Below are 19,731 nucleotides of genomic sequence, written 5' to 3'. Positions count from 1 at the left end.
GTGTCCCAGACACATTCAGAGTTCAGACAGCAACTTGTGACCACCAAAGTTAGGGGAGGATACATCTCAAATGGCATTTCAGTGAAGCTCTAGGTGGAGGTTTTGATGATGGAAACCCAAACAGCAGCTGCTTCACAGTTCCAGGTCCTCTTTAGGGCAGTTATTAACAATCAGAACATCAGCCTAGAGCAGGGACTTCAGGAATCTGTGGCACCAACTTTAACAAGACAATTTCCACATGGATAAATTAAGGGTCCAGAGAGGAGGAAAAAAATGTAGCAACAAAACTGAAGTGGTCCCATGACTTCTTCTCAAATCTGACACTTCAAATGTTTCTCATTTACAACCTTCTCCACTCTACACACACAAGCCTGCCAGTGCCACTTCACTGTCAGTCCCTTCCCAGTCCAGGACAGAGCTTTAGAGGGATGATTGATCCAGTTGCAGCCAAGGAGATCCTCAGCCTGCTGGCTCTTCATCCATCCCATTTGCAAGGAGACCTGCTCCTTCATTTCCTGCTAAACCAAACACATCCAAACATGACAGCACCTGTTAGTCCACAGCCAGGAAAGGGCTTGTAACACATTCACCTGAGCAAGAGAAGATTTTGGTGGTTAAATCTGTGTTTTTCTTTCTGACATGAAAGCCAAACAGCCCAGCCATTCCCAAAGACATTAAATCCATTCATTCCTAGAATCCTGATCCACAGCTGGCTAAACACTGACTTGCCAAACCACAAGAGATGCTCCTTTCAACAGAGATGTTCAGAAAGGTCTGCTCTAGGTTTGACTTCCTCAGCCCTGCATTTCCCAGCACATTTCACCTTCTCTATTGTTTGCAGAAGGACCTGGCAGTGCTGGTGGACAACAAGTTGCCCACAAGCCAGAAATGTGCTCTCATGGCCAAGAGGGCACAAACTGGAACCCAGGAGGTTCCATCTGAAGATGAGAAGAAAGTTGTTTGTTGCAAGGCTGCTGGAGCCCTGGAGCAGGCTGCCCAGAGAGGTTGTGGAGTCTCCTCCTCTGGAGAGGTTCCAAACCCCTGTGCCTCACTGTGCTCCTGGGCAAGCTGCTGTGGGTGCCCTGCTTTAGCACTGGGGGTTGGACTGGATGATCTCCAGAGGTCCCTTCCAACCTCCACCACGATGGGATTGCTGAAACTAAAGGATGATCAGCAGGGCCTGTCCCCAGTTCTTATGTGCCAAATTTCCTTACCTGATGTTGCAAAGGAGGAGAAGATTCTGGACAGCAGGAAGAGTGGAATTCTCGTTCTGTCCTGTCACCAAGTGCCTGTCCAGCACCACGTGCACAGCATCTGGCCTGCTGGCTAAACACAGGAGAAAGAGCAACAAGCAGCACATTAGTCAAGACTGCTTCAGTCTCAAAGTCATAGCTCTGACAGAACTAACACAGAACAGAACTATTTTGAGAGAGATTTGCTGGGTGACTGACAGGCTGATCTATAACCCCAACAGACAAGGACCACACTGAGCCCCTAAATCCTGGAACAGCTTCATGAGAAGGTCCTTCTCTGACAGCACAGCAGGACTGGTCCATCATTCAGTTAACAGCAGATGGATATAAAGTGATTCTCAAGAGATTTTCACCTCCAATATGTATTTTAGAGTTGTAATTCTCTGCAATGCAATCACAGAATCCCCAAATCCCAGCATTGTGGGGGTTGGAGGGGACCTGTGGACAATAGGAAACAGACATGGGGGAAAGGGCCACTTTTGCCTGCACATCCAGACATAATCCAGGAAAAAAAAAAAGAAAATGAAAAAAAAAAAAGAGAGACATTTCTGTGCTCTAATGGATTTGATTTCTCTCAAAAGACAGAACTTCAGATTTTGTACTTCCCAAAATCCCAGGTTGGAAAGGACCCCAAGGATTATCTGGTCCAACCTTAAAGTCAAGTTTCTACATTCTGATTAATAATCAATGAAATTAGCAGCAATTAAACAAGAAAAAAAAACAACTTCTACAATGACTAATAATCAGTGGAATTCCTGGTAATGAAACAAGAAAATATAACAAAAACAGATTTAGCCATGAGTGAAAAACTTGATGGTAAAAGCAAATCAATCAGAGCAACCAAAACCCCTCAGTTTAGTGCCTCCAGCTTTAAGTAACAGAAGCATTTGCCTGAATTTGGGTATTTTGTCAGTCCCAAAATGCAGACCTTACCCTCTCCCAGAGAGCACACACTCCAGTTTCTAATCCCCTGGGATATTTGATCATATCCCCAAAAGAGGAACACAGGATGAGAAATCCTGTCAGAGCTCTGTTCAGCTGGGTCAAAGTGGCACACAAATATTCATTCCCAAAAGGACAGCCATGAAAGTCCTGGACAGCAGGAGGGTGACATACCACTGAATGTAGCTCCAGAGTCCTTCACAAAGTCTTCCACAATAATCGACAAACTGGCAAAATTAGGCTGCCTTACAAGTTCATACACTGAGGGCTGAAAAAGGACAAAAGGCAGTAACTTTAAAGCTTTTTATAGGGAAAAAAAAGTAGAATCAGCACACATTTCCCATTGCAATTTAATTTTTGTTCCCCTCTATGATTTTCCCAACTCAGAAGAGAAATGAGGCATAAAATCAAAGACGACAAAAGCAGCTTCTCTGGATTTTCTGTGGGGAGCAAAGTGAAAAATCAAGTGAGACAAAAGAGGACACCAAAACCCCCATCCCTGGAGGGGTTTCAAAGCTGTGGAGATGCAGTGCTGAGCACCATGGTTCAGTGGTGCCCTGGCAGTGCTGGGTAAAGAATTGGACTCCATGATCTGAAAGGGCTTTTCCAACGTAAATGATTCCATGACCCAAAGAGCTGCAGGAGTCATTGCCAGCATTGTGTCCAGTAAACCTTAAATTGAATCAACAATCAGAAGGAAAATCCTCTCTACATAACAGCTAAGCAAGATAATTCCTTCATGCACTCAGTGCTGGGGCTTCCCTTGCCCATAACTCCCCACACATCTTGCACACAACCCCCAGCTGGAGAGCAGCCAGGCAGAAAGGGACGTGGGGGTACTGGTTGACAGCTGGCTGAACATGAGCCAGCAGTGTGCCCAGGTGGCCAAGAAGGCCAATGGCATCCTGGCCTGTATCAGAAATAGTGTGGCCAGCAGGAGCAGGGAGGTCATTCTGCCCCTGTACTCAGCACTGGTTAGACCACACCTTGAGTGCTGTGTCCAGTTCTGGGCCCCTCAGTTTAAGAAGGATATTGAGACAGTTGAATGTGTCCAGAGAAGGGCAACGAGGCTGGGGAGAGGTCTGGAGCACAAGCCCTATGAGGAGAGGCTGAGGGAGCTGGGACTGTTTAGCCTGGAGAAGAGGAGGCTCAGGGGAGACCTCATTGCTCTATACAACTACCTGAAGGGAGGTTGTAGCCAGGAGGGGTTTGGTCTCTTCTCCCAGGCAACCAGCACCAGCACAAGAGGACACAGCCTCAAGCTGCACCAGGAGAAGTTTAAGCTCAAGGTGAGGAGAAAGTTCTTCCCAGAAAGAGTAATTGGCCAGTGGAATGTGCTGCCCAGGGAAGTGGTGGACTCACTGTCCCTGGAGGTGTTCAAAAAGGGACTGGATGTGGCACTTGAAGCCATGGTTTAGTTAGTCAGGAGGTGCTGGGTGATAGGTTGGACTTGACCTCTGAGACCTTTTCCAACCTTGTTGATTCTATGATTCTATGATAAGATACCAACCTGACCATTTATATTCGTAGGAAGTTCTGGGATCAGACCAGATGATTTCAGATCACCTAAAACCACAGGCCTCTGCTCAGCAAGAAAACCCTCAAACAGCAAAAGTCAGGTGAAATCTCAACCTACCCCTGTCAGGCTGTATCCTTGAAACACCCAGGATTTATCCTCATTGGTGGCACAACACAAAGCTGCTACTCCATGTCCAACTGCACAGATGGGCTCTGGAGAAAAAGCAAAGCAGTTGTCAGCATCTTCAAGTAGCCAAAACACAGAGGAGTGCTCAGGAAATTCTGTGTGTGTCAGAGTTAAAATCACAATGAACTGTTTATTCTCTCTTTGGCTGTCAGATTTTTTCCTGCACACTACAGTAAGAATTGCTCAGTCTTGTAAAGAGTTACTTGCTGTTAACTCCAGAGAGAGCACCACTGAGAAAAGCACATACTCATGTGGTAAGTCTTCAACTATAGCCTTAATGATATATTTCACACTTGGCTCTGAACCTGGAATTCTACTGACCTGGAAAGAGCCATTTCTGTACCCCTACAAGGCAGAGAACCCTCCCACAAGCACTGCAAGCTACTGAGATATTTTTCTATATAACTGCATCAAGAGGACACTTTGGAAGAGAGTTTCTCTCAAGCAGCTCTTGCCAACTCTGAGTCCCCTTCAACTACATCAACACTGTTAAGCCATTGGAAGGTAACAGCCTGACCTGAACAGCACAAAGTTCAAAGGACCTGGCATTGTTCAGCCTGGAGAAGGGGAAGTTGAGGGGAGGGGAGACCTCACTGCTCTCTACAGATCCCTGAAATGAGGTTGGGGTGAGGTGGGGTTGGTCTCTTCTCCCTAGTATCAAGTGACAGAAAGAGGGAAAATGGCCTGAAATTTTGCCAGGGGAGGGTTAGGTTGGACACTTTCTTCACTGAAAGATTGGTCAGGCACTGGAACAGGCTGCCCAGGGCAGTCATGGAGTCACCATCCCTGGAGCTGTTCAAGAAACATGTGGCCATGGCACTTGGGGACGTGGTTTAATGGCCATGGTGGTCTTAGGTTGAGGGCTGGACTGAATGACCTTAGAGGTCTTTTCCAATCCAAACAATTCTCTGATTCTAAGCACTCTTTTATTTCCCAAAGCATCTAAAGATGTTCACCTACTGTTCTCAGTGCTGAAATGCTGCAGGATCTTTGCCAGGTACCCACTGTTTGCAAGATCAGTCACAGCCCCAGGGCAGTTTGGAATCAGCAGTGCGTGGTACCTGGCACCTAGGAAGTTAAAAAAAAAAAAAAAAAAAGGAGAAACTCATTGTAAAACAAGTTACAAACAAATCAGCCTGACCATAAACCCACTTCAGAGCTGACAAAATTAAGACAATACCACCTAAGTCTGTCAAAAAAATGCATAAACTGAGTGAACTAAAGAAACTAACAGAGCTATGTGGAGAAAAACCTCTGGGGCACAGAATGAAACAAAACCTACAAGCTGTGGGGCACAGAATGATAAAAAAATGAAAACAAACAAACAAACAAAAAAAGGCAAACAAACTGTGGGGCACACAAAAAAACTGAGTGAAGAAACTAACAGATTTATGTAGAGTAGAGAAAAAAAGACCTTTTTAGGACAAAGAATTCTTAATGAGACATTCTTACCCAGGCAAAGCTTAAAACTGCAGAGTCTGCTAGCTTCTGCTTTAGCAAAATATTTGTTTAGCCAAAAAAAAAATTACAGTGTGGAGTGTGTCTATAGAAAAGAGAGAGAATATAGTGTGTGTTTTTATGTATATATATAAAAAAAAAGAGAAAATGACCAATCCAAGAGAAATAAGTAACATCTGTAGTTGCCAGGGCTTCCTCTTCCATTAAAAAAAAAAAACACCAGCAACTGTAGTTGCCAGAATTCATCTTAAATAAAAAACCAAAAAGCAATTTTAGTTGCCAGAAAAAACTCTTAAATAATTTAAAAAAATATATAGCAATTGTAGTTGCCAGAAAAAAACTCTTAAATAATTTAAAAAAATATATAGCAATTGTAGTTGCCAGAAAAAAACTCTTAAATAATTTAAAAAAATATATAGCAATTGTAGTTGCCAGAAAAAAACTCTTAAATAATTTAAAAAAATATAGCAATTGTAGTTGCCAGAAAAAAACTCTTAAATAATTTAAAAAAATATATAGCAATTGTAGTTGCCAGAAATTCCTCTTAAATAAAAAAAAACCCAGCAACTGCAGTTGCCAGAAATTCCTCTTAAATAAAAAGAATCAGCAACTTTAGTTGCCAGAAATTCCTTTTAAGTAAAAAAAAAAAAATGCAATTGTAGTTGCCAGAAAATCCTCTTAAATAAAAAATAGCAATTGTATTTGCCAGAAATTCCTTTTAAGTAAAAAAGAAAAATTGCAATTGTAGTTGCCAGAAAAAACCTGCTAAATAAAACAAAAAAAATAGCAATTTTAGTTGCCAGAAATTCCCTTTAAATAAAAAAACCAGGAACTGTATTTGCAGGAATTCCTCTTAAATTAAAAAAAAAAAAAATAGGAACTGCCAGGGCTTCCCCTTAAAAAGCACCAGGTTTATGCCTTCTCTGTGTTGTTCCTCTCTAAAGCCCTACAATGCAGCAGATGATCAGTGGAGAGGGCAGAGTGGCCAACAGCGAAGCTCTTACCGTCGATGGACTCCAGCTTGGCAGGGCTGGCGTAGGATTTCATGCGGAAGTCCTGGATCCAGCGCATGTTGCTCTCGTTCACATCCACAAAATCGATCTGCTTTCCCTAAGGAGAAGATGGTTCAAAGCCTGGGGTCAGTCAGAAGCACTGCAGGCACCCACTGCATTTCTTCAGGTGTCATCATGCAGCATTTCCATAGACTTTATAGCCCTCGGAAGCCTGACACGTTCCATTTTCCTGACAGAAATTGTTCCTCCCATACTTCTCTTTTGGGATTTTGGAGACTGCACGTTCCTGGATAGAGTCAGATTGTGAAACCTCTCTCTGATGTGACTCGAAAGAGAAACAGTTTCCAGTGGAGTCCTGAGCAATAAGCAGCCTTTGACTGAATAAAGCAAGAAGTAGTCCAAGCCATGGGTTTGGGACCTGTCTGCTGGGCACCTTCCTGCTGTGCTTCAGCAAGAGCAGCAAGGAGGGTGGCATCACCCTCACCTGGGTGGGTGGGTTTCAAACACTGGGCAGAGAAGCTCAGAACCATACCACAAAGGAGCAGCATGAATGAACTTCACAGAATCACAGAACGCCAGGTTGGAAGGGACCCCAGGGATCATCTGGTCCAACATTTTTAGTTAACAGTCTAGTTGAAATGAGGTGGCCCAGGACCACCACATCAAGCTGAAATGAGGTGGCCCAGGACCCTGTCAAGCTGAAATGAGGCGGCCCAGGACCACGAGAGGTTGCAATGAGGTGGCCCAGCACCCTGTCAAGCTGAAATGAGGTGGCCCAGCATCCTGGACAGGAATCCACTACTTCCCACGGGAGTATTATTACACAGTCTGAATTCAGTGTTAAGAAAAATTAAAAATCTATTAAACTGTAAAGCCAACAAAACAGGTCTCCAAAAAGAGTTAAGCAGAAATCTCTCTTGGCAGTTATCAGTAGGATTCAGACTGAAATCATCACATTTTTATGCTCACTTTTACTCACCCCAGGAGTTGCAACCTGCAGGTTAAAAGCAGAGCTGGTCAGTGTAAAGCAGTGAAGGAAGGACTGGGCTGACACACCTGAAAAAAAAAAGAGCCAGCAACTTAAGGAAAAAAACAATATTTTAATCCCAGCCACATCAGCTCACTTAATTTAGAAAAACAAACATCTTGTGGCCAAGAGGGCAAATGGTCTCCTGGGGGCATTAAGAAATGTGGCCAGCAGGTCAAGGGAAGTTGTCCTCCCCATCTACTCTACCCCAGTCAGGCCACAGGATCCAGTTCTGGGCTCCCCAGTTCAGGAAAGACTGGAAACTGCTAGAGAGAGTCCAGGGGAGGCTCTGAAAGTGCTGAGGGGCCTAGAGCAGCTCTGTGAGCAGCAAAGGCTGAGAGCCCTGGGGCTGGTGAGCCTGCAGAAGAGCAGCCCCAGAGGGGAGCTGCTCAGTGCTCAGCAAGAGCTAAAGGAGCTGTGGGGGGCAAGAGGCTGGGGCCAGACTCTGCTCAGTGGTGCCCAGGCACAGGCCAAGGGGCAGAGGGCACAAAATGGAACCAAGGAGGCTGCATCTGAAGCTGAGGAGAAAGTTGTTTGGTGTGAGGGTGCTGGAGGCCTGGAGCAGGCTGGCCAGAGAGGTTGTAGAGTGTCCTTGTGTGGAGAGCTTCCAACCCCCCCTGGGCATTGTGCTGCTGGGCAAGCTGCTGTGGGTGCCCTGCTTGAGCAGGGGGCTTGGACTGGCTGATCTCCAGAGGTCCCTTCCCACCTCCACCATGCTGGGATCAGGTGTCTCGCAGACAGAGGAGACACAGAACGCAGGACACAGCTGTGCTGCAGGCACATGCCGGGAACGCAGCCTAAGACAACGGCAGCACAGGGAGGCGCATTCAAAGGGCGCGGCAGGCAGAGGCCCACATCCCGGGGCAAGGGAGACCGCAGGGCCGGGAAGCCGAAGTGAGGAGAAGGGCCCGGCAGGACGGAGGCTTCCCGGTGTAAAACGCCTCACCCGCAGTAGCTGAACTGGCGACGATGAGGCAGCTGGGTTTGCCCAGCCGCTCCGACATGGCTGCGGCAGGCATGGGCCGGAAGCGGGCAGGGGCCGGAGGAGGCGCAGGGGCCGCAGGAGACGGAGGCGCTGCGCATGCGGACAGGGCAGCGCCGAGGGCGGTGCCGAGGGCGGTGCTGCAGGAGGGGGTGGTCGCAGTTGGGGGTTTTTTAACCCCTGAGCGGCACCTCCCAATACCATCATAGCAACTAAGCCGTGCCTGCGAGTGGGATGTGTTCGCGTTTCTTCAACAGCTCCAGAGATGGTGACTCCACCACCTCCCTGGGCAGCCTGTTCCGATCCCTGACCACTCTTGCAGCAAAGAGGTTGTTCCTAATGTCCAACCTGAACCTTCCTTGTCACAATTCCAGGCCATTTCCTTTCATTCTGTCACCTGATCCTGGGGAGAAGGCACCCGATCTCACTCCGACCTGCTTCCAATGTAGTTCCTTTTGCTTTTCCAAAGCTGAGATACCAGAAAATGATTTTCTTAAAAACCCAGTGTCTCCTTCTCGACTCATTTCAGCTGCTGTGTGGGGATTTAACGCCAATCCAGCAGCCTAAGCCTTTGTGTCACAGAGCATCACATTGAGCCTTATTCCATGCTGGTGAATCCAGTGCTTTTCTTCTTAATCCAAGGGCAGAAATAAAACTGCTGCCTCAAATCCTAACCCATCACTTCCTCCCATCCTCCTTTGGCTGCCCAAAATACAAAGTATTAGAGGATTTGACAGGGATTTAAGGTGGGGAAAACAAAACCAAAACGAAACAAAAGGGGGAAAAAAGGTGTTTCCTCTTCAAACCTGTTCTGGTTAAATTGTAATTGCTGCTTTTCTCACTTAAAGGGCAGTGATTTGGCACCCTGTCATTTGCTGTGGCTGAAGGATAACTGGAGCAGAAGGGAGCAGGGGAAAGCAAGGCATAGTTAAAGGCAATTGTGAACATAGCTTCTGCTTTTCTGTACTTTTAAATTTTCTATAAGAATATAAATTTAGGGAGGGAAAGAAAGAAGGAGAGGAAAGAATGGATGAGTGGAAGAGATCCTGAGCAGAGCTGCTTCCTAGCTTGGCTCTTTCTGTTGGCACCACAACCGCACCGCTGCCGTCCTTGGCACCAAGAAAAGAGACACAGTTTTTGGTGGGAGGAGACAGGAGAGTCAGGTTCCCCAGCTTGTTTCCCAGCACTGTTCCATCTTGAGCTAGGAAGGCCATTTTGTGACCCCAAGTTAAAGGAAGACCTGCCAAGTGGCACAATCCCTGCTCCCTTCCCATTCACAGCTGCATGACTTTTTCTTTTAAGAAGAGGTGGGCCAAGCTCTCCAGGGAAGACAGTTGGTTTCTCCAGCCTAGGAGCTGAATAAGAGCTGCAGCTCCTTCAAGCAGCTCTCTCACAGCCTGGACAGGGACATTGCCTTCTCCACCCATCCAGTTCATCCATTCTTCTCTATCCCAATGTATGTGCTACTTCACACATTCTGAGTGGGGTCAGAAGGGGGAGTCCCAGCTTCTCAGCTTCAGGATTCAGACTGAAAAAAGAAGATTTTATTTGCTCTACAGATCTTATGAGTATTAAACAAGCCCAAACCTGGCTCCCCAGCTGTATTTTACTGTATTTCTGCAGTAAAAAAATTCAGATAATTGATTCTTTTATACCTAAAGGCTGGGCTGCTCCTTTCCATGACCTCAAGGAGATACAGTATTTGTCTTCTCACTTTTTATGAGATTCATTTCCCAAAAGCTTCAGACTTCTGTGAGACCCTGTTTGGGACTAGTGTAATGGCACAGCATCCATTTGCAGTGATGTGTCCTGCCAAAACCCACCTCCCCTCTCACAGAGCCAGGAATCCCTGGCTCTTGCTGATGTTCAGGGGGCTGCACGGGCATCAGCCAGGTGCTCATGGGATGGTTGACTCCTTGCGAAGAAAGACAGATGTTCCTGGGCCAACTTAAAACCAAAACCAAGCAAATGGGAGCAGGGAAGAGGTCACAGCAAACAGCTGAAGCCTGGGGACCAGCCTGAAGGACAGGGGATTGCTGGGATCAGAAGGGGTTTCCTTTGTAGCTCTGGATAAGTCTTCAATTGTTCTGCTCACAGAATGACACAGGATGGTGGGGCTGGAAGGGACATCTGGGGATCATCCAAGTCCAGTCCCCTGCTCAAGCAGGGCACCCACAGCAGCTTGCCCAGCAGCACAATGCCCAGGGGGTTGGAAGCTCTCCACACAAGGACACTCCACAACCTCTCTGGCCAGCCTGCTCCAGGCCTCCAGCACCCTCACACCAAACAACTTCATCTTCAGATGGAACCTCCTGGCTTCCACTTTGTGCCCTCTGCCCCTTGGCCTGGCCCCAGAGACGAGTCTGGCCCCAGCCTCTTGCCCCCCACAGCTCCTTTAGCTCTTGCTGAGCACTGAGCAGCTCCCCTCTGGGGCTGCTCTTCTGCAGGCTCACCAGCCCCAGGGCTCTCAGCCTTTGCTGCTCACAGAGATGCCTCAGGTTCTTCAGCAACTTCATGATGATGGAAATCTCATTTCCTGTGTGGAAGTAACAATACTCATAGAATGCATGAGGTTGGAAGGGACCCTTGAAGGTCATCATCTTTTGCCCACTCTCCTTGGACAGGCTAAAATCTATTTTTGGGGCAGAAATTGCCTTTTCACAGTGTTCTCTCTGGGATCACTGACCCTGGCAAACACTGAGCCTGCAGGAGGCATGGTCACCAGCAAGGAGTGAGAGGGGGAAAAGCCATTTTCAATTCCTCCCCCCACATACCGAGGTGCTCCCGGGAGAGAATTATACAAGATCTCTCTGTGTGTATATAGATCTCTAGATATAGTTTATTTCTCACAATTCCTGGTAAGAGTTACAGGTGTATTTGGGCAATCATTTACAGTTTCACAGCATATGGAAGTGGCCATACAGCTTCTGATGTGAGGAACATACAGTGTGGAAGAGAGCACACGTTTCCAAGCCATCCATCCACCCACCCACTCACACAATGGGGGTTTCAAAGCTAATACTAGATTCAGCTACAGAGAAAGCCTGGCAAATGGGCAGGGAACACAGCGTTGGGTGTCGTACAACACTGTCAGTCACAAATGGGACAAGCTAAACTACTTTAATTTTTCAATCTAGTATTTCTAGTCTACCTGCATTATTGCATTTATACGCTTTTTTTGTTTTGTTTTTTGTGTTTGTTTTGTTTTGAAGTCAAAAGGAAAGAGAATACTTATATGGGAAAGGAAAAACTTCTTGACTATTTTAGGATTTGAGCTGCAGCCCATACAAAGTGTCCATAGAAGCATAGACAAGGTTATAAATTCAACAAGGTAAGAAATTTATAGCTTTGTGTGTAAGGTAGGTGTCCATTTCCCTCCAGAAATGTGTCTTAGCAGCGTTGTTGCTCCTGAAAGCAAAAGGGGGGGGGGGGTGGAGGAAAAAAAAGCCCCAAACCAAACCTGTACTTTGAACACACTTAACTATGTGTAAGTAACAAGCAGGTCTGGGTGTAGAGGGGAGAAAAAAATATCAAAGTGTCACTCTGCAAACTCCTTATCAGTTGGAAAACACCTTCAGGTGCTGACTCAAACCCCACCAAATGTCGCTGGACAGACCTTTGTGGCTCTCAGTATCAAACACTGCCAGCATCTGAGCTTTCCCTCCAGCTTTTGAGGACCTTTGGATCAGTCCCTGGAAAAGTAACAGAATCCAAGCAAACCAAAAGCAAAAATCAAATTAAATCCCCTGGAATCTGACCTTCAAGACCCTTCAACAATGTTAGTTCTTCCACAAAGAGTTAAACAACCTGCACCTACCACTGGAAGAGTTTGGTTTCCTTGGGGGAGGGTTGAGATTGCACCTTTTAATCAAAATGGTCCTAACCAGTGACTCAGGAAAAGGCACCAGGGCTGCTCAAAACTTAGGAAAAGCCAAATTATTCCCTTGTTGGTTGGTTTGGTTGGATTTTTAAAAACTTTTTTAACATGATCAGATTCCATGGCATCCTTATTCTTAGCAAATTGCTCCAGAAATTGTCTGCTTGGAGCAGCTGTGGCAAGCCCAGAGATAGATACAATGCGGGTCTTTAAGTGCTCCAGAGGTGACTCAAGATTCCTCTCTGCCTGCTGGGAGTTTTGGTGCTGTAGAATCATCATGCACAGACAGAAAGAACCTCTAACTCTCTCTTCTTGAAGCTTAGCATCATGAGACATTAAAAAAAAAAAAAAAGATTTCAAGCTGAGTGTGACTGAAAGAGAAACAGGAGCAAGAGTAACACATTGTCCCAACTACTGTTTAACCCAGCTTCTATTTTTCAGGGGGGAAAAAAAAATTAAAAATATTTAATTTGAAGAGCAGAGCAGTAAAGAGCAAAGAGCAGGAGTTCCCAAGCCAAACAGAGCCCCTTGTCCAGAGCAGTGAGCAGAACCACAGCACAAGGTAGAGCCAAACCCTGGTTCTGATCCACCACACAACTCACAGGTCTTGGCCATCACCTTGTCAGTAGAATCAGAAGGAGGTTTCGAGGCCAGATCAGGTCCTGCATCAGGTGGTGAGATCCTCCTTTGCAAATGGAGAAATCTTTGCAGTCCTTTGTCCTCAACCCTGCAGCTAACAGAGCATGAGAGTGAGCTACAGCAAGGCCCTGTGCATGAGCTGGTTCTTCAGGGCCAGCAGGAGTGCAGGTCATAGAATTCAGTTCCTTGAAGTGCTTGAGAACCTTTGTCTCTGCCTGTGGTTTTGGTGCTGCAGGAACTGGAGGACTGCAGAAGCAGCTTTCTTCAGCCATTTCTAAACCACAAGTGGCATTCCCAGGAAAAGAAGGGGAATTTTTAAGGCAGAAATCATGAATTTTGTCAGTCTCACTGTTGCTGTTTATCCACAAACTGTTGTGGCTCTGAGCCTGGCTGCCTCAGTTAATTCTTTATGCTCAGCAGAAGGAATAAGGAATATTTCTGTCAGTTCTGAAATGATTTCATGATGACCTGCAGTCCTATCCCTGGTGCTGTTAAGATCTCAAAGGCCTGAACAGAGCCTGGGGAAGGAGAAAATTCCCTTTATTTTCAGTAGCCCATGGATCAACCCCTAAACTTTGCTTCAGCAGAGACAAACTCATTTTTAATTGATCAATAGAGGAACTATTAGTGCTTCAGGGTAAGCAGCTGCTCAGTGCTTCAAGCATGAGCCCAAGAGGTGAACAGCACCTTCAAGAATGTGTTTTTATCCTCCTGGAAGTGCTGCTGCATTATCCTTTGGCTTCCAGATTTCTTTGCATCCTCCTGCAGAACAGTTTGGAATAATGGGCCTTATCCATAGCATATTAAAGCAGTAGAAAGAATCCTAGCATGGTGGGGGGTTGAAAAGGACCTCTGGAGATCATCCAGTCCAAACCCCCTCCTAAAGCAGGGGGCACCTGCAGCAGCTTGCCCAGAAGCACAATGCACAAGCGGCTTTGGAGTCTCTCCAGAGAAGGAAACTCCACAACCTCTCTAAAGGAATGAGGGAATCATTTTTGGTTGAAAAAAGACCTTTAAGATCATCAAGTCTAACCATTAAGAAGCAGAAGTATCACCCAGTTCATCCTCTTAATTCTAGAAGCAGCAAAACCCTTCTACTAAGTTGCCCAAGATTGCCTAACGACATCTTTATATTCGACTGAAACTTAGGGCTCCTTCAAACCAGGTTGAGATGGGAGGGGTGGAAACTGACTCTAGGGTTTTAGGGGTAAGCTACGACATCTCAAAGCAAGTTTGGCAAATTTATGATTCAGAGACTTCATCAAAAGAGTAAACTAGCAATCTAGATCTCTTCAAATCCCAAGCACAAGCATCGGCCTGGTCTGAAGCGTTTAGTTCATAGAATCACAGAGTCGTTTAGGTTGGAGAAGACCTCTAAGACCATGGAGTCCAACCATCAACCAAAGACCACCATGGCCATTAAACCATGTCCAAAAGTGCCATGCCCACACATTCATTCATCCCCCTGGAGACAGCACTAGGAGGATTATGACCTGCCCTAGGTGACCAGGGGGTTGGACTTGATGATCTCCAGAGATCCCTTCCAACCCCTACCGTTCTGTGATTCTATGACTTCATTCTCCCCGTGGAGACAGCACTAGGAGGACTTCATTCTCCCCATGGAGTCAGCACTAGGAGGACTTCATACCACGAACACCACACAAAGAATAACATCAGGCAAATAACAGCATGTGCTCAGTAGGAGAAAAGACAACTATTTATTTAGCACAGCGAGTTCAGTCATTTAACGCCTTCTGCTTCAACAAAATTTGGTTCCAACCTCACCTCCACTCTGAGAGAGGAGAAATTTGCTCTTCTCAGCCTACTTCTCGCTGGGGACATCTTTTTGTTCCCTCCCAATGAAACCACTGCACAGCCTGGCACATTAAGGCAGAACAGGAGGTGTTTGCTAAGAGGATGGCATTGGCATGTCAGGATTGAAGAGCGTTGCCCCAGTTGGTGTGGCATCTACGCTTGAGCTACCTGACTCAGCACTAGACCCACACTTGGAAAAGCTACTACCACACAGTCCAGTGGAATCTCAAAGTGCCTGATTTTAAAGCAAGTAGCCCACACAACTAATCTGGGGAGGGGGAACAGTAATTCTGAGCTTCTAGCACAAGGGGCACACACCATACATTCAGCAGTTCACTGGTCATACATTCTTTGCACTGAGAAGGAACCAGGAATTGAGGGTGCTGCATAGCATGACGTGGATGGCACCCCAAAAATAATAATAATAATAAAAAAAAGACATCAGGGACACTTTGTGTGTGAATGCAGGGGCAGGGGGATAAGTGAAAGGTCTCCTCTGGGGTGGCTTGGGCTTTCCTCCCCAGACTGCAGGGATACAAACATCTAGGGATGTATACATACATATGCAGAAGATTCTTCAAGGCAGGGTGGTGTACAAACACACACACACACACACATACAAAGTGTTTTCCAAACCAAACTGCCAAAGAGGTGGGTTCCAAGTAGGACATCTGGACAGCAGACACCAACATTCAGTGATCAGAGCAAGTGGCAAACCCCTTTATGGATAGGACACAGCGTGGTGACATACCCAGCTGAGGAGCTGCAGTCCCATCACCTTCTCTGTGCTATGATCCTGGCTGAAATTACTGAGTTTAAAGTGCTGGAAGGGCAGGAGGAGTTTGGAGGTGGACAGAAATGTTGGCTGTGAACTGGTTTTCCCCTCTTCTGTGGCCAGAGGTTAAGACAAGGAAATAAAAACACTTCAGAAAGTAAAACAGGAGAGTCAGGTGAAGCGAGTGGTTCTTTTTTCCTCCCCCTGAATCTACCTGTGCTGCTCAGGGCAGGACAGACAGATGCCATATCTGTAAAAAAAAAATTATCAGATGCCAGGGCTGAGAGGAGGGAGCAGACAGGACTCTTGGAAGCATCTGTTGAAGATGGGTTTCCTACTTGAAAACAGAAGTCACTGCCTAAAAATCACCACCCTGCTTTGTCAAAACAGGCATCAAGGCAGGAGTGATCAATTTCCCTCCCTCAGGAGCAAAATTTCCCTACAGCCAAGAGCTTTGTGCTTCAGAGATCTGAGGCAAGAGGAGCTCAGGAGCAGCCATCCCCACATCCAAACCCCAGCAGCTTGGACATGTTGCTGTGTACCCAGCGGACACAGGCCACCCAGTCCTGGAGAGCAGGGTCCTGGCAGCACTGCACTGCAGTTTGGTTCTGGCTTGCGCACCCAAATTTCTCTTGTGGGGCTCCAGAATGCTCGGTCTCAGGGGGAGCTGGTCTCACCCCAGTATGGCAAGAGGATGTGTCCAAGGTCTGGGGGCTCTGCAGCCCTCTCAGACTTTTTATGTAGACACAGCAGCCTCACCATATCCTCTCACAAACCCTGCTGCAGTCACTGCAAGGGAGCTGCGCTGGGGCTGCTTCTGGGCTCTGTTCTCTCACATCTCTGCTTTCCAAATACCTTTCTTTACTCTCCCATTCCATCCTGAAATAACCTCTGAACACCTGCAAAACAGGCTGAGGGAAATATCAGTCCTCCAGACAAAGGTGACATTACAGAAACACTGCACCATGGACCCTGCTGCTTCAAACCAAGTAAGTTCTCCAGGCTGTGACATACTTCTGCCAGGAGACATGTCCACATCACATGCAAAGACTGCTTTAAGCTAGCAGGATCTCACCTGGGGCTGTAGCACTCCTTCCAAAAAACAGTATGCTCACCCCTGTCTCTGTGCTGGTAGAGACAGGCAGCACACTTCAGCTGCATGCAGCTTGTTGTCCCTCAGAAGGCACCACCTGATGCTGCCAGGGGCTGTGCACTTCTGGGAATGTTTTGTGAGCCCTGGGGAAAAGAGGATGACAAAGCTCTCTGTAGGAATGGCCAGGCTTTGTTTGGGGAAGGTGGGTGCATTCAGCAGGCCAACTTTGGAGGTAAATCAGAGAGATGTGAGCCGAGAGAAGGATTGCCCCACGAGGTTCTACACAGCCACCATCCTATCCAGTAGTCTTGCTGGAAGCTGATACTGCAAAGGAAGAGAAACACACAGCTTCCTCTGGCCCTGCACCCACCAAATCTACACATCCAGGCTCAGCTAAAGTCCTCTGACTACAGCTCTTCAACTGTGCTTTGTCACCATGTCTTGCTCATCATCACTCCCAAACCCTGCCCACAGGCTGCAACTGCTGCCGAGCTCTGGAGTCTCTGTGGCTCTGACCTCAGCTAGCCTCTGACCTAATTTAAAACCCCAAATGTAAGGTCCTTTTTGCAAGACTCTTTGGTAGTAGCACAGCAGCAAGGGTGGCCCTAATGGGATCTTTCAGAGCAAGATCTGCCCATCTCTGGGGTTAGGAGAACATCATCAACCAATGCACCAAACACCCTCTCTCATTGCCTGCTTCATTCTCCCCCTCACAAAATCTGGCTTCAGAGCCAAGGTACTCACCAGGGAAAGCAGGCTCTTCCTGGGCACTGGGAATTTGTTTCCATTTCCAAAGCTTGGAGAAGTCACAAATTCCTGTGACTGTCACAGAAGGAAGGTAAGAACCCACCACAGGACAGACTCCCCTCGAACAGGGTTTCCCTGGTATGAAGCAGGTCAATGTTATTCCCATGAGATCCCAGGTTCTCTCTGACCCTAAAATCAGCTCACATCTCCCTTTTCCCCCACTTCCTCAGGTACCAAGAGACCACAGCCTTCAGTGGGGAAAAAAAATTAAATCAGTTGAAAGCCTGATGCACAGGCCAAAGAAATGAACAGAATGAGTCCAGCTGACCTTGGAGACATTTGGGCTGAGGCCACAGCACCCTGCAAAGCCCAGCCTAACTTCAGGAAATACTAGACCCAAAACAAATCCTCCCTATCTCCCAAACACCCCCAGTATGACCTCAGCAAGCCATGGGATCTTGAAGGCTGCCAAAGTGCAAGAAACCAAACAGATGGCAGCTGCTGCCTGAGCTCTGCACAGGACTTCTCCAGCTACCTCCATGTGCTGCTGCTATCTGCTGTTGGTCACAGCACAGCCCCTCTGCTCACCTCCCAAAGTGGCAGCTCAGCAGTCAGAAAAATGACTTCATAGAATCACCAAATGGTTTGTGTTGGAAAGGACCTTAAAGATCATCTTCTTCCAACTTCCCCACCATGGCCAGGGACACCTTCCTCCAGACCAGGTTGCTCAAGGCCCTGTCCAACCTGGCCTTGAACACCTCCAGGGAGGGGGCATCCACAACCTCCCAGGGCAACCTGTTCCAGTGTCTCCCCACCCTCCCTGTAAGGAATTTCTTCCTTCCCAAGTTGCATGCTCAGCCCTACCGTGCTGCAGCCAGCCCATGTGCTCTGGAACCCTTTTCCAGCTGGGTTTTTCAGGGTGGGCTGATGAGCAGCAGGTACATGAGACACTGATCAGAGATCACACTTTGCTGTTTGGGTCAAGGAGCTGCCTTTTGCCTGCCATTGCCCAGGGAGTGCTGGATACAGCCCAACGCACCATGGTGGGCAAACTGAGCCTTAGCACAAGGCTCCATCTCCCCTTCCATCGCCTTCACCACAACCCAACTTCAAATCAAGCAGAATCCAAAACACAAAGTAGGAAAGGAGGGGGGACTCTGGATGGGACATAGAACACTTTGGACTCGAAAACAGGGGATTGCAAGAGAGGGGCAGGTTGAGGGGAGGAGAGGGGTGGAGGGAGGTGTCTCCAAGGGAGGACAGCAGGGGAGGGGAGGGGACACCGTCACTGACACTGGTCAGGAGAAGCTGTCATCTATCCACAGTGGTATAAGCCAAGATATATGACATGAAAGAACACACCGAGTGCATGGAGTTACCCACACTGGGTCAAACCGGCACTGTCTTGAGCAAGGCTCTTGGAGTTGCAGTTGGTGTTGGCTGTTGACCTATCTAGCTCGCTCTCTCTATGGATATAAGATAAGTATAGAATTGCTCTGCATGCATTTGTCTCAAAAGGAGCTGTACAGCTGGGTTGGGTTTAACCTCATCCCCCCACCCCCATCTTGGTCTTCATTTTTTCCGGGCTAGGAAGGCCACTCCCACGATCACCGCCAGCGCGGCCACCGCCACTCCTCCCAGGATGATCAAGGGCTTCATGTTGTCGAAGGTGCTGCCTGCTGCCTCCTCCGAGCTGTTTCCCTTGTGGTCAGAGTCAGGGCACTGGCTGGGGGCCTCTTGCGTCTCGGCGGCGGCAGGGCTGGGCTTCAGGTTGCTGTGGTTGTTGGCGACGGCAGCGTCCCCTCCCGCCTTCTTGGTGGCAGAGGTGGCAGTGGCAGGAGCTGGCTGCTCTTTGGGGATCTCCTTCTTGTCTGCATTCGTGGTGGGCCCAGGGTTGGGCTTTTCTGCCTTTCCAGAGCTGGGGGCCTTGGCGTCAGGTTTGTTTCCACTACGGACGTTGCCTTTGGAATCCATCCCTGCGAGCGCCGTGGGGTGTGGCTGGGCACCACCAGTGTGGGGCTGTTCCCAGGTCTTCTCCTTTGCCTGGCTGCTGGAGGAGGCAGAGGAACCACCTGAGCTCAACCCCTTGGAGTGGTTCTCGTGAGATGATTCTTAACACTGACAGTGTCCTATCTGGGCATGATACAGCACCTGGAAGAGGAAGCAGAGCAACAAGAGGGGAGTGAAAGGACACAGCAAGCCAGCACCGTTCTACCTGGGAGCAAGGGAGGGAGGCCAGAACACAAACCTGGAGAACTGTTGGCTCTTAACTGTGAGTTGCATTCAAAGCATCTACTACAGTGCCTGTACCTGCAAGAATGTCAGACAAAATGGACTGTCCCCTACAGCTGCCACAACTATGCTTCATGTGCAATCTAGACAACTCCATCCTGGCCATGCCCAAC

The 19,731-nt window shown here is 47.7% G+C and overlaps 2 protein-coding genes across 2 annotated transcripts; both read right to left on the bottom strand.

Moving 5' to 3' along the window:
- Positions 1 to 1,210: 1,210 nt before the first annotated feature.
- GATD1 (glutamine amidotransferase class 1 domain containing 1) lies at positions 1,211 to 8,402 on the bottom strand. Its single transcript, XM_054390571.1, has 7 exons — positions 8,345 to 8,402; positions 7,351 to 7,427; positions 6,363 to 6,468; positions 4,861 to 4,968; positions 3,832 to 3,926; positions 2,370 to 2,463; positions 1,211 to 1,326 (listed from the first exon to the last, which is right to left on the bottom strand). The coding sequence occupies exons 1-7, from the start codon at positions 8,400 to 8,402 to the stop codon at positions 1,211 to 1,213; spliced, it is 654 nt and encodes a 217-aa protein (XP_054246546.1).
- Positions 8,403 to 18,898: 10,496 nt separating this feature from the next.
- On the bottom strand, positions 18,899 to 19,300 carry CEND1 (cell cycle exit and neuronal differentiation 1). Its single transcript, XM_054390694.1, has one exon. The coding sequence runs from the start codon at positions 19,298 to 19,300 to the stop codon at positions 18,899 to 18,901; it is 402 nt and encodes a 133-aa protein (XP_054246669.1).
- Between the last annotated feature and the right edge of the window lie 431 nt (positions 19,301 to 19,731).

The sequence above is a fragment of the Indicator indicator genome, chromosome 21 (assembly GCF_027791375.1).
Source record: "Indicator indicator isolate 239-I01 chromosome 21, UM_Iind_1.1, whole genome shotgun sequence".
NCBI lineage: Eukaryota > Metazoa > Chordata > Aves > Piciformes > Indicatoridae > Indicator > Indicator indicator.
The sequence above is the reverse complement of the archived record's forward strand: the minus strand, read 5'-3'. Positions and strand labels throughout refer to the sequence as shown.